The sequence below is a fragment of the Siphateles boraxobius genome, unplaced genomic scaffold (assembly GCF_051911475.1).
Source record: "Siphateles boraxobius isolate OS27281-9 unplaced genomic scaffold, OSU_SipBor_1 1, whole genome shotgun sequence".
Classification (NCBI taxonomy): Eukaryota; Metazoa; Chordata; class Actinopteri; order Cypriniformes; family Leuciscidae; genus Siphateles; species Siphateles boraxobius.
In genome coordinates, this window is record NW_027508699.1 from 31,632,146 (window position 1) to 31,646,066 (window position 13,921).

General features: G+C 38.6%; 1 protein-coding gene across 4 annotated transcripts in view; it reads left to right on the forward strand.

Moving 5' to 3' along the window:
• LOC143741087 (ephrin type-A receptor 3-like) overlaps window positions 1-13,921 on the forward strand; it is a 162,370-nt gene that overhangs the window by 83,916 nt on the left and 64,533 nt on the right. For 3 of the 4 annotated variants that reach the window (XM_077233431.1, XM_077233448.1, XM_077233439.1), the window contains 4 exons: window positions 1,775-1,930; window positions 6,603-6,938; window positions 9,236-9,348; window positions 11,590-11,752. In XM_077233431.1, coding sequence (XP_077089546.1) covers window positions 1,775-1,930; window positions 6,603-6,938; window positions 9,236-9,348; window positions 11,590-11,752 — 768 coding nt within the window. Of the gene's footprint in view, window positions 1-1,774; window positions 1,931-6,602; window positions 6,939-9,235; window positions 9,349-9,480; window positions 9,785-11,589; window positions 11,753-13,921 lie in introns of those variants that run through there. The other variant, XM_077233458.1, reaches the window with a different exon arrangement.

Below are 13,921 nucleotides of genomic sequence, written 5' to 3' on the forward strand. Positions count from 1 at the left end.
CAATTAGCAAACGTTAATGATTCAACAGTCCAATCAATTGTCGATAGACAAAATCCTACCCTACATTTTTAAAATATGTCATAAATAGAGAAGAAAAGCTGATCACAATTTTCATTCGATGTTGACTTTAAGTCATTTTGCTTCTCAAGTAAATGCATCTACATGAAAGTTTGGATATTAGAAAAACTATTTTTGCAGTGTAGTTACTCTCCAAAACTATAGAACAAATGCTTTGATATGTTGAGATGTGGTGATCATGCATGGGGTGTACGGTCTTGCCCCTTTAAACAAGAACAAGAACAAAAAAGTTAACCTGGTGACTACTGTGATAAATCAAAGAAACAGTGGAAAGTAGTTAAATTTACACTTTGTATTTCTATTCATGTTTTCAGAGGAAAAGCAAGACAGCAGCAAATGATGTGGGAATGTATAGGAAGGTAGAGGTGGAGATTGAATCATGGCGGTGCAGGGTTAGCCTGCCGCTCTTTGCTGGGTGTGGATTTATGGGCGAGCAGAGGAGCTGCAAGCCTTGATTAAATCTGTGACCTTCACCACTCACACAGGCAATCAAGACGAGGATAAATTCATCATTGCATTGATCCATCAATTGAATTGCATTTCCGACACTAGCGATGGCTTGACCTCGGCGGCCGGCAGGATTGTCTAATTTGCTCGCGGTGCAGATTGCTAACGCTCTCGCCTTAACTGCACCATGAATTTACGTCTCTACCCCTGAGACGCACCATCACAAACCACCTCCCTCCCACCAACATCCCCTCGACGATTTGTATGCAGCAAAGCAATCAAATAAATATGCCCTTTCCAATTCATTAGCATTCACACGGGCCTCTAAATTTACATATATTAGAATATGCAGAAGTCCTTTGTGGTGTGTTTATTGGCGCCTTAAGCTAGATTTAGGCTAAAGCTATGCTAAAGGCCTACTCGCCACCTTCTACTCCTCTACACGCTCCATCTTTCAAGCCTGTGTTTGTGTGAACACTTTGCATTTTTAATTGGGTAAAAGGCTAAATTCCTCCTCACATATTTCAGAAATGGGTCATCCATTGGGGCTCTGAGGCAAACAAATGAATGTGAGATGCAGATGTGAAAAAGATGGAAAAGAGACAGAGAGATAAATAGAAAAGAGAAAGCTAACTGTTTTCCCTTCACAGAAATGGCCACAGTTTGAGAGGAGAGTCAGGTTATCCGGTTTGTAAACATAATCATGGTGTTCTCTGAGGCAGGGAAATGTTGGAATTTGAATCCAGGTTTTAAGGATGTGTTTTGGTTTTGTGAAGTCCTTTAGGGACACTCTGCTACAAGAAACTATTTGTAATTCCTGCACTCGCGCTCGTTTTTCTGCAATGTTTATTTAAGTCCGTGTTGACTGACCCATTTTACACAACACAGGATGTTGTAACAGCTCCGAAAAATAAGAAATAAATGTCTATTTAAGAGCTGAAGTGTGTACTTTTTGTGCCACCACCAAAAGGAATTACAAAAACAATAACTGTATACTGTTTCTATGTATTTTAGAGTTATTTACTATTTATAGACATCACTTTGGTCCATTCTAATGATTTTGAAAGTGCTTTATGAATAAAATCTTGAGTTGGGTTGAGTTTTATTTTTTGATTTGTTTAATTTGGTTTTGTTTAATGGTTTGCTTTGCTTTTTATGTATAGTTTTTTTCTGTTCTTTTTTTGTTTTCTAGGAGTGCACTGTAAAGCTGTATATCTAACCTTTCAGTCTTCTTGTTTCCGTTTTGCAGCCTGCAGGTCGGGCACCTACAAGGCCTCTTCCATGGATGCCTACTGCACCAAGTGTCCTCCACACAGTTTCTCCCATCAGGAGGAAGCCTCAGAGTGTTCCTGCGAAAAGGGATTTTACAGAGCTGACATGGACCCGCGGTCAATGTCCTGCACCCGTGAGTGATCCAGTACTACAGCCATAAATCTTTTTTAGGTAGATCATGCATGAATGCTGATAGGCAGAGCAATCCATGGATGGATGAACTTATGGAAAGAGGGATGAATGGATAGGGGGAGGTAATTATGAATGCATGAATCTATAGTATAAGTGTATGGATAAATAGACTGATGTGTGGATGGATACATAGATGGATGAATGAACTGATGGAAAAAGGGGTAAATGCATAGATGGATAAAATGATGGAAAGTTGGTTGAAAGGATAGTTCTAATTATACATGCATGGATGGATGGATGGATGGATGGAGGGCTGGAGGCAGTTTTTCTTATTTATTCTTATAGACTGGGCTCAGTACATTTTCACCTTCATCACTGTCTCATCATCATAAATCACGTCAGATTGGACGTCTAGCTCTGCTTTTACAAGACTGGTGAGGTCACCTTATATAGACCAAGAGAGTGAGTCATTACCTATATATATCTGTGTGTGTGCTTGGGGTTGAAGCGTGGAAGAAAGAAGGAGAGAAATGAAAAATAAAGAAAGGAAAGAGAAAGAACGAACCCCATGTGATAGATCCCAATTAAAGGACTCATTCATCTGATAAGGCAAATCATGCGTGCAGCTAAACATATGGATCTACTTAATGACCTTCAGTTGTAGTACATCACACACATACTTACACCCCCCCCCCCCCACCCCTCGCCCCCAAAGACCCCCCCAACACCCGCACACTGCTTACTTAATGTAATGATAAAATAAATTAGGGCAACAGCAGCGAAATGAGACTGTTTGTACTGTATATGAAAATCATGTGCCAGGAAATAAAAATGATGTGCTAATGTGATTACTGAGAAACCAGCTGTAAATCACACACTTGCATGTGAACAACATCTCATTCACATCCTAGTTTATGCGCATGTCATGTCAATTGTTTTTACCTCAAATTAGACTTTTTATGCTATGTCCTAAAATATTTGGGAAACCAGTGGAAAAAACAGCATTATGCCCTTATGCTCACTAATGCTACATTTAATAAAAAAATGCTGCAAAAATTTGGTGTTCAAAATATTTCTTATTATCAATGTTGAAAACAGTTGGTACTCAATATGTTTGTGGAAACTGGTACATTGTTTTAGGTTTCTTTGATTTAACAGAGTTCAAAAGAACAGCATGCATTTGAAACAGAAATCTTTTTATCTTTTAATTTTCTTTTTTTGTTTATTAACACAAAGTTGAACTGAACTTAATCAGACTCTTTTTCAACTCTTAAAAAACACACTCACTTTTATCTCAGTGACTGGGCTGAGCTTTAGGTTGTGCACCATATAGGCCTAGACTTCATCCACAGGCGACCGCAAACACACACACTGATCTGTGTCCCAGAGGAACCCTCCCTTTCCACCAGCTAGTAGATCTGGTGAATGTCACCACCACAGACATTTTAACTCCTCCACCCTGATCCTTCGTTTCCCCTGCTTCATTTACTCTCTCTATCTGGAAACTCTCTTACAGACTCTTCAAACCCTTTGAGCAGTGAAAGTAACCTTCACTGTCTAGGAAGAGAGTTGAGCGGGTTTGATTACTGAGGCTTTGCAAAAACAATTTGTGTCCTTGTGGAATATGTGCATTTGCGGATCTTCCCATCTTATTCTCTTTCCTTTTGGCTGTATTTTCCTGTTTTCATCTCAAACACTCATATGAGAGCCTATTTCAAACAGACACCCTGCTGAACGCAGTAGTGTTAAAAAAAACCTTTAGCTGTGCATAGTTGCAGGTTTAGCAGACTGTTAAAGAAAATAGAAATACCCCATGGCAGCACTATCCAGCCCCCTACAACCTGCTCAGACCCTCCTCTCATTATCATGGCCTCGGATGAATGCTGTCCCCTAATGCACTGCAGCAAGGCAATATTGGAAACATTCAATGTAAAAGCTCCAGCAAAACAACACCGGAGAAGTAGCCTGGCTAACGTCAAACCTAGTCCCATTGAGACGTGGGTCTGGGAACCACATGTTCCTTTTCTCGTATTTGAGGCATGGTTTACGAATGCCCAGAGCTGTTTTTTGGGTGCTACGAATGTCTATCAGATGCGCCTGTGCGTAGCTCATAGCCAATCGTTTCAATTGTACCAGATGCCGTATGTAGAGTGACATAAATTAGATGAGGAAGAAGACGATGGGTCAGAGATTTAACTAAACTACTTAGAACAATAGCCTATCTAAGGCTGCATCGAAAGGTAATTTCGCGTCCGCTGCCATGTTGGATCCATAGGTATAAACAAACTGCTTCGGTGTGTCGCATAGACATCGTCATTGTCTTGCTGCACCCTCCCCGTTCTGGTCCCCTCGCTGAGGCGAAAATCTGGTCCATGGAATCCAGACTGCCTAGCAGCGTGAATAATTGCGCTGCGCGCAAGGCAGCATGGGGAAGCCCAGGCTACTGGAGAAGCCTTTGGTTTTTCTTTTATTTCTTTTATTTTTTGCTCCTTGTTGTCTCAATGCTTGCTTTAGTGACAGTGCTGCACAGAAGGGGTTTTCCTATTTCTTGTTGGCAAAAATGTAAAGAAAAGTACATGAGAAGTTCCTCAAATGTAAAGGCTGTTTTATGTTTTATTTTTACTGATTGGCTTCATCACTGTCTCCTCTCCACCAGTAAACTGGTGTGTGGTGGGGGTTCTGGGGCATCATCCAGGTGGATGATGTACATTGGTGTTGCTTGAGGAGATTCACCCCTTCCATGTAAAGCGCTATATAAATGCAACTAATTATTATTATTATTATTATGAGAATTGCATGCTAGATTTGGTATTGACATAAAATCAATATTTTTATATTTTCAATTGTAAATAGAATAAAAAATATATTTAAATATATATGCACAAATTAATTGTTTAAGATAATATGGATTTATCTATCTATGGAGAAATTGAATGATGTTCATTGTAATTGAATTATATTTTATATTTGTGTTTTTTTATATAAATTTAATAATATTTAAAGAAAATACATGCACAAATGGAATGTTTAAGATTATTGGGATTTATGTCAGTTTCTATGGAGAAATGATATTGTTAGTTTAGATGTTATTTTTCATTTTTTATATTATAATATATTACTATTAGACAGATATCTGACACATTTCTGTAGAGAAATTAAATATTTATATTAATTGAATGATATTGATTGATTTATGTTTTAGAGTTTTTTTTGTTTTGTTTATTATAATATATTAATATTTAAATATAAAAAAAATGCACAAATAAGATGTTTCAATTATAGAGATTTATCTATCAATTTTTATTGAGAAATTGAATGGTATTTTTACTTCTGGAACACAACTGCTCAATAGGAAAGTTGACTGTTTTGTAAATGGGTAAATGTGATTTGCATAAGACTTGTGATCAAACTCATTCAAACACAAACTGAATTCACGGTCTAGAACAAATTGAATTACAGTTTTTCTGAATTGCTAAAACACATTTCTTGAAACCACTTTCTCTAAACCTTAAACACAAAAACAAATTTTCAAACCACATTCACAGAACGTCTGACTCTTATAGCAAAATCAAACAATTGCCTCAAAACAATTTTATCTGTGCTCAAAATCAAACAATGCTTTCAGATTATACACACTGCGAGTCAAAATTATAAACACTACAGATCATTCATTAGACAATACATCAAAAAAATGGAGAACACAGAATCCAAAGCATGCAGTCACAGAAAAAAGTATATTGTAACAAAGTAAACAAATTTTACAATTACGTAAAAAAGTATAGTAATGACAACTTGCAAGGAGAATAAATTGTATACTGTGTCCACTGCAAGTATAGTATTGTACTGAATATTGAATAGTAGGCCTATCGAATGTCTGTATATTCACCACTTGCATACAGTGAAAATACAGTGACCCAACTGCAAAAGCCAAAAAGTTTACAGTAAAAAACAGTAAAAGAAAAGCACGTTACATAAAGTACAGTCAGAAGAGTTGTGCAACTGCAAAATCAAGGTCAGTGAGAGAGAGTGATCCTGCTTCAGCATCATGTCTTCATGTTGGTCTGGCCGGAGGAGTTTCTCCACATCACAGACAATGTCATCTCTGCAGGCGAAGGGAAAAACCCTAAAGCAGATCCAGCAATATGCTCCATACCTGCTCTTCCTCGTCCTCATCCTCTTCCTGCTTGTTCACCTCCTCTTACTCATCCTCTTCCTTCTCTCCATCTTATATTGTTTCCATCCATTGTTGGTATCAACATTCAGTGCAACATTTTGAGTACATTTTGGGACTCTGAACTGACTTGTATTATGTACAGTTGGTTTGGTCACACATCATTAGAAATAAGTGTGAACAATTTTGAGTCAATTGTGTCACAGTTGTGTTTAACTTTCGCCCACCTGTGTTTAGCATTTTGAAACATAAGTGCATCACAGTGCAAAATGTGTTTTAGTGAGCGAGAATGTGTTTAGAGTTTTGAAAAAAGAGTATGATGGCAAACAGTGTTTTAACTACCTGAACTTGTTTATTGTTTTACAGAAAGAGTGATTTATTCCACAAATTGGTTTAGACTATTGAGAATTTTGTTTAGAGAATAGGGTTTAGTGTTTTAGCAATTCAGAAAAACTGTAAAAGCCAACCCTTTATTTCTGTATTTTTTCTTTTTCTCTACCAGGGCCTCCATCTTCACCCGAGAACCCCATCTCCACCCTAAACGACACCTCTGTGACACTAGAGTGGAGTCCTCCGAGAGACAGCGGTGGGCGAGGAGACGTCACATACAGCGTCCACTGCAGGAAGTGTGCCGGCGACGGAAAGACATGCAGCCCCTGCAGCAACAACGTACATTACAAACCTAGACAGTTTGGTCTCTCGATCCCTAAAGTGTTGATCACGGATCTGCTGTCCAACACCAACTACACCTTCAGCATAGAAGCGGTGAACGGGGTGTCCGATCTGAGCCCGACCCCTAAACAACAAGTCACTGTCAACATCACCACCGGACAGACAGGTAGATTGCGTCTCTGTTCCATGGTCATTTTTAAATGTTGCTTGGTATATATTTTTGTTGCGTTGTGCTTGGTAGCCCCACCCACAGCGAAATCTGACTGATTCAAAATCTAGCATCAAATATGTTCTTATTGGCTGAAATTGTCACTTTGTGCAGCATTTTGCTTCCAATGAGGACTGATAAATTATTCAACGCTCAAACGTTGCAGTGTGTCAGACCTGGTTTGGATGCAATATAACATTTTGAATGCCAAACGCTCATTAGATTTCCGTAAACGAAACCCACTCCAAAATATGATTTGAAGGTATTTTTGTAGTCAACGTGTGTGAGTCGTGTGTAGTCAACGTGTGTGAGGTAGACATGGTCTCTTTTTCTGTTTTTCCCTCTTTCTTAACACAATTTTATGCATCCTAAACAATTATGCTGACAGTGAAGGTTATTTTTTTTTTATTCAATGAGATGTCTCAAAACTCTCCAGTGTTTGACAGCCCTTGGGTCGGGTGTGTGTTTGCGTTTGTAAGCTGGTCTTTGTGATGCATCATTGTTCCGTATTTTCTCTGCTCTGCTCAAGGTTCCAGAAATGAATAACAGCCAAAGTAATGGTTCAGTGCTGCCAGAGGGTTGTTGTTCGACCAGATTCCCATCTCTTTCACACACACACAACCTTTGTGGAAGTTCATAAGTTCATAGAATTCTAAATGCTCTAAATAATACATGTCATCGAATATGTAATCTGCAGTCAGGACTCATTCTCTGGTGCTAAAATGTGGTAAAGACACAACTGCCCTCCAAAACTCCCTGTCTCACACCCCTGATAGACCGACAAGGGTCATCAGGGCAGGCGTGTTCTCATTAAATGCGTGTTTGTGAATGTGTATATGGTGGCATTGGGCTTGTGTAAGGCTTGGCTGAGGTATTAAATATGTATGAAGCTGGTCGGGCTGTAGAGGGAGGCTCTTGAGCAGAACAGGCACATGCTGAGAGAGAAGTGCTTAGTGTCAGAACAGGGTCAAAGATCCCAATGATACATTCAGCCACGTCAAACCGTGAACCAACCCTAATCTGAATATTGTATAGTTTAGAGCAATTTAGGAAGGAATTTTGCTCATAAAAATTCACATTTAATGAAAAAAACACCCACAAAAAAGATTTTCTTGCATAGCCTGATGCAATGGAAGAAAGGTTTTATTTATTTATTTTTATTTCATTTATTTTTATAATATGTTACTTTCTAGTTCTTTAGAAAACTAAGTAGTTTTTTTATGTACTAGTGTTTTAAATAACTAAACTACAAAGATCCTCAAGCAAGTCAAGAACCTATCAAATCTGAAATAAATGATCATAAAAATGCAAATGTTACTTATAGTGTGTAGCTGTAAAATACAGTGTATATACATATATATATATATATATATATATATATATATATATATATATATATATATATAAACCATTACAATTACGTCTTTGGGAGGTCCCCATTAAACACTGTGAACCAGTGTTCGTGTGTGTGTGTTTGTGTGTGTGCGTGTGAGTGTGTGTGTGCGCGTGCATGCGCGCGTGTGTGTGTGTGTGTGTGTGTGTGTGTGTGTGTGTGTGTGTGTGTGTGTGTGTGTGCCTGTGCGTGCATGTGAGTGTGTGTGTGCGCGTGCATGCGCGTGTGTGTGTGTGTGTGTGTGTGTGCGTGTGCGTGCGTGTGTGTGTGGTATGTCTGGTGAAATTTTGAAGACTGTTCACAGATCTCAGAGCACAGAGGAGGTGAAGGACACCAGGAGAATTTACCTCCAACCATCTGATCAAATATCAGACCTGCTGTCTCTGCACCCCTTCTCATTCCCTTCCTCTGTCCGTCCTGCTGTAGTGAGAGATGAAGGGACAGGCGAGAGAGACAGAGAAGGTGTTAGACTGTGTTTCAGGACTGTAATTACCTGCTGTCATGTGGCTCCCCTTTGTCTCTCTTTAGACAAAGGTTTCACAGCACTTGTGTGTATGTGTGTAAAGCAGTCTCAAGTGTGTAAGGGGATCCTGAGCTCTCGTTGGTTTGGTTTTGTAGCAATAGAAGTGTAATTGGAATAAAACCGTGTGGGTCAGAAACCTGTGACTGAACTGAGGTGGTCTTGAGTACTTATTGACAGACCATTTTATCATTTTTGTATGCACATCATCTCATTGTGGCTCTCTCTCTCTCTCTCTCTCTCTCTCTCTCTCTCTCTCTCTCTCTCTCTCTCTCTCTCTCTCTCTCTCTCTCTCTCTATCTCTCTCTGTCTCTTTGTCTCTCTGTCTCACTCTGTTTGCAGTGAATGTGATCCTGAAAGAGAGAAAGAGTAAAGACAGTATCACACTGGCCTGGCAAGGACCCGACAGACCAAACGGAGTCATAGTGGAATATGAAGTCATCTACTATGAGAAGGTACATCTCCTCTCCTCTCCTCTCCTCTCCTCTCCTCTCCTCTCCTCTCCTCTCCTCTCCTCTTCTTCTTTTCTCCTCTTTAATTTCCATCAGCTCTACTCTAACAAGCTGACTTCTCATCCTCATACACAGATTACAAACATGCTTCTTTGACCTCCATTAAAAGCTGCAACGATTGCAGTTGTCCAGGCAGCTCTGGCATGTGTAATTGAGGGCTGAAGCATCATCGTGCCTTTGGGAATGAAAGCAATCAGTAGACCCTGTACGCCACAGCCGACTGCTCACACATACACATAGCTCTTTAATTATAATGGGAGAATGAAACCAGGGCTGATGTCACCGATCAGAGAGAATGGCTTCACAGAAACACACCTGTATACTCACCCCCGGTTTCACAGACAAGGTTTAAGCCTAGTCCCAGACTAAAATGCATGTTTCAGCTGTTTTAATTGAAAGCAACTTGCACTAGTATCTTAAAAAATTATATATTTCTAAAATTTTATGTAAATATTTTATGCAATGCATTAAATAAAATGACAAATTAAATGTTGTTTTTTTTGTTTTGTTTTATTTACACATTTTCATTCTAATTAAGTTAAATATATCATCTCTTCTAACCATTCAAAACGTACTGTCTGTTGACGGTTAAAGGTTTTTTACATCAAACCTGCACAGATGCTATCGTTTGACTCAGTCTAGTCTGGCACACATGCTGGTTGATGTGCGATTATGGGATGTCAGCTCAAACTGAGTGCCAGGATGGGTGTCTGGCATTAGAGATCGTGTGGTTCATGCTGTGTTTGTTGGAACTGGAATGGTCCCACGCTCTCACACACAAACCTGCTCTGTCCTTGTTCATTCTGGGTGTGGTGGACAGGGACCAAGTCTTTCCCAGAACCCATTTTGGCTGAAACGCTGATCTGATTTAGTGACTGGTAGCTGATTTCTTTGAGGAATATCATTGGTCTTTTGACCATTCTATGTTTAGATTATCAATTTATAAGATCATATTGCAAGATATTTTTAGATTCACATAGTGTTTTTTTAGACTTAAATAGCCTTAATGCAAGTAGCTTTAAGAGAAAAGTGTCAGCCAAATGCATAGAGTAAATGTAAATGAAATGACTATCCAGACTGCTGACTATAAGACAAAGTCCGTCAACTATATCCATTTTTGTGTACAATATGCAGAATAGAATAAGTGAATGTGCCATGTAAAATGTTAGCTAGCAGACATGGTAATTACTAGAAAATTAATCCACACACTGTATTCATAGACTCACATTAACACACCACTGCAGATGTCTGACTCATGTAACTATAATCACACCAATAATCATGTCAAACAGGGTAAATGAAAGCCCTGGCCTCGACAGTTAGCACCCCAGCATCTGCCTCACTAAAATGACTCAAAATGCTAAAATGTTAAAATGCTGCTGAAATAATATCCTTCATTAATCCTCTTATGCACTATTCTACTGCACAGACTCGAAATTCAACACTGTCACCCTGTCGTTAACTTTAAAAAGCTTTAACAAGTATATTTCAGATTGAATTGTTAACATTGTTAGCATAGCATCACAGTAATATTTAACAGAAGGCTTGTTGAAACTTTAAAAATTCCATGTTGATTATTAGAAATCTGCTGAAAGAAATTGCAAATAAAGTGTGGTGTTAAACTGTTTGTCAAGATTAAACTTGTTAAAAATTGGGGTCAGTAAGATTCCTTTGTTCTGCAAGGATGCATTGGCAATTGACATTGTTACAAAAAAATGTATTTCAACAAAAATAATAATTAGCTGTTTTCAACATTGATAATAATACCAAATCAGCATTTTAGAAAGATTTCTGAAGGATCATGTGACACTGAAGACTAGAGTAATGATGCTGAAAATTCAGCTTTGCCAACACAGGAATAAATTACATTTTAAAATAATAGAATAGAAAACGGTTATTTTAAATTGTAATAATATTTCACAACACCACTGTTTTCACTGTATTTTTGATCATGTAAATGCAGCCTTGGTGAGCATAATACTATTTTGTTTCAAAAATATTTATACTGACCCCAAACTTTTGAACGGTAGTTTAGGAACATTTTCCAAATTACCATTAAATTCCGACAGGAACAGTATGCGAGTCTAAATCTACCATGGTTGTCTGTTCTCTGTTTATAAATCCAACCAAAACAATTTTACTGAGAGTGAATTGCTTGAACATTGTTGTTCTTTTCTGTTCCAGAACCAAAGAGACCAGAACTACACGGTTCTGAAAACCAAAGCCCACATGATGACAGTGGAGGGCCTGAAGCCGGGCACCACCTATGTGTTCAGGGTGAGGGCGCGCACTGACGGAGGCTACGGCAGCTACGGTGGAGAGATAGAGCTGGAGACCAGTCATGAGGGTGATGCTTTTATCCTTTTCTTAACAGTTTCCTTTTTTTCGGGACTTTTTCCCTTTCTTTGATCCACTCTATTGATGGTTCATTAGTGGCATACTGTAAATCTTTGGGGAGCCCATCGCAAACCAGCACTAATAGCATAATTTAACCACTTTTTATAATTGTATCTCTTGACAATGCCTTTTCTTTGTGTCTATGCAATAGTTTGAGTTATTCTTCTAGACATTGACAGCAATAAAAAGTTTGTGTACACATACCATTTATACAGTATGTGCTGCTTCTACAGTTCTATTCAAAAATTTGGGATGATTTTATAAAAAAATTAATATTACATTTATTTGATGTAAAATAGAGCAAAACCGAAAAACTGTGAAATATTATAATTTATAATAACTGATTTATGTATATATATATATATATATATATATATATATATATATATATATATATATATATATATATCTGTGTAAAATATATATTTTTTCCTGTGCTGAACAAATCTGAAATTTCAGCAGCCATTATTCCAGTTTTCAGTGTCACATGATCCTTCAGAAAGATTTGGTGCTCAAAAAGTCAAGTCACTTTTATTTATATTGTGCTTTATAAAAAACAGATCGTTTCAAAGCAGCTTTACAGTGATAACAGGAAAATGATGCATTTCAGCTGTTGTTTAGCTGAAGTCAGTTCAGTGTTGATTCAGTTCCGTTGTAAAGATCTTTAAGTATTCAATTAATTCATTTAATATATAAAGTAGTTCTGCAAAAAAATTTTTAAAAAATGATGTGGTAACACTTTAAGGTAAGGGTACATGAATTATCATAAATTCATGCATGAATTCTGCATTCATTCATGCATTAATTTCTCATGAATCATCAGGAACTAACACAAGTTCAACATTTTTCATTCATGACTTCATGGATGAACAACACCTTAATTAAAACATTAACTAAGATGAGCACATCATCATGAGTTATGATTTATTACGCATGATCATGATGTTTTCTTTGTTCACAGTTATGCCACCATTAATAGCACATTGTTCATCAGTGTTTCAAAGGACTAGTCGCCACTTTAGTTGAGGGGCCACACATGATGAAGTCATTGATAGATAATGCTTAGTTAATGATGACTACTGTATTTGAATGTCAACAGAATTTGTGTGCTATGAGTTGCGATTGGTCTATTTTGGGGTCTGTCCAATACAGTAGTCATCATTAACTAAGCATTATCTACCAATGTCTTCATCATGTGTGTGGCCCCTCAACTAAAGTGGTGACTAGGTCACTGACCTAGACAAAGAACAAAGAAAACATAATGATCATGCGTAATAAATCATAATTCATGATGATGTGCTCATCTTAGTTAATGTTTTAATTAAGGCATTGTTCATCCATGAAATCATGAATGAAAAATGTTGAACTCGTGTTAGTTAATGCATGAATTTATACATGAATTCATGACAATTCATGTACCATTACCGTAAAGTGTTACCAATGATGTCATTGTCCAGGTCAGTTCAGTTCCCTTTCGAGGGAACTCGCGATGCGTCAACGACGCTTTGGGAACGCTCCCAGCGTGAATGCGTCTGAAGCATCTATGTCAACTAGTCCAATGGAAGGAATGAATGTCACGGGCGGGTGACGTCATGACCAGGAAGTGATAAAAGAGCATCCGGTGCAAACCGGCATTAGCTTCTGTTGCCTCAGCAAGCGATCTGTGTCAAACTGTCTGTTATATTTACTGTTGTCTGTCTGATATATATATTTATGGAAACTAAACAATTGCACAAACTCTGTGTTCTCCCTGCTCGCGCTATTTAACGAGTAGGGACACACACGAGCTTTGTGTGATGTGTTTGGGAGTAGAGCATGCGGTATCAGCCTCCGAGGGGGCTGATTGCCAACATTGTGAGAAGCTTTCGCTTCGCATGCTCCGCTCCCGCCTGTCACTTTTCGAGGAAAGTGGCCGGGCTCGCAATTCTCAGGGTGACAGGTCCCGCGTCTGCCGAGGCAGCGCGGAGAATGCATTCCTGTGGATCGCGAATAGGATCTCTTTACGGGGTTCGAGACGGGTCCGCGGATCTTATCTCCTCCCTTTCCACGAGGGATCCAGTGCTCTCTCGCCGGTCTCGGAAGCCCGCGCTGCGGTCTCTTCCGCCCGGGGAGAGAGAGA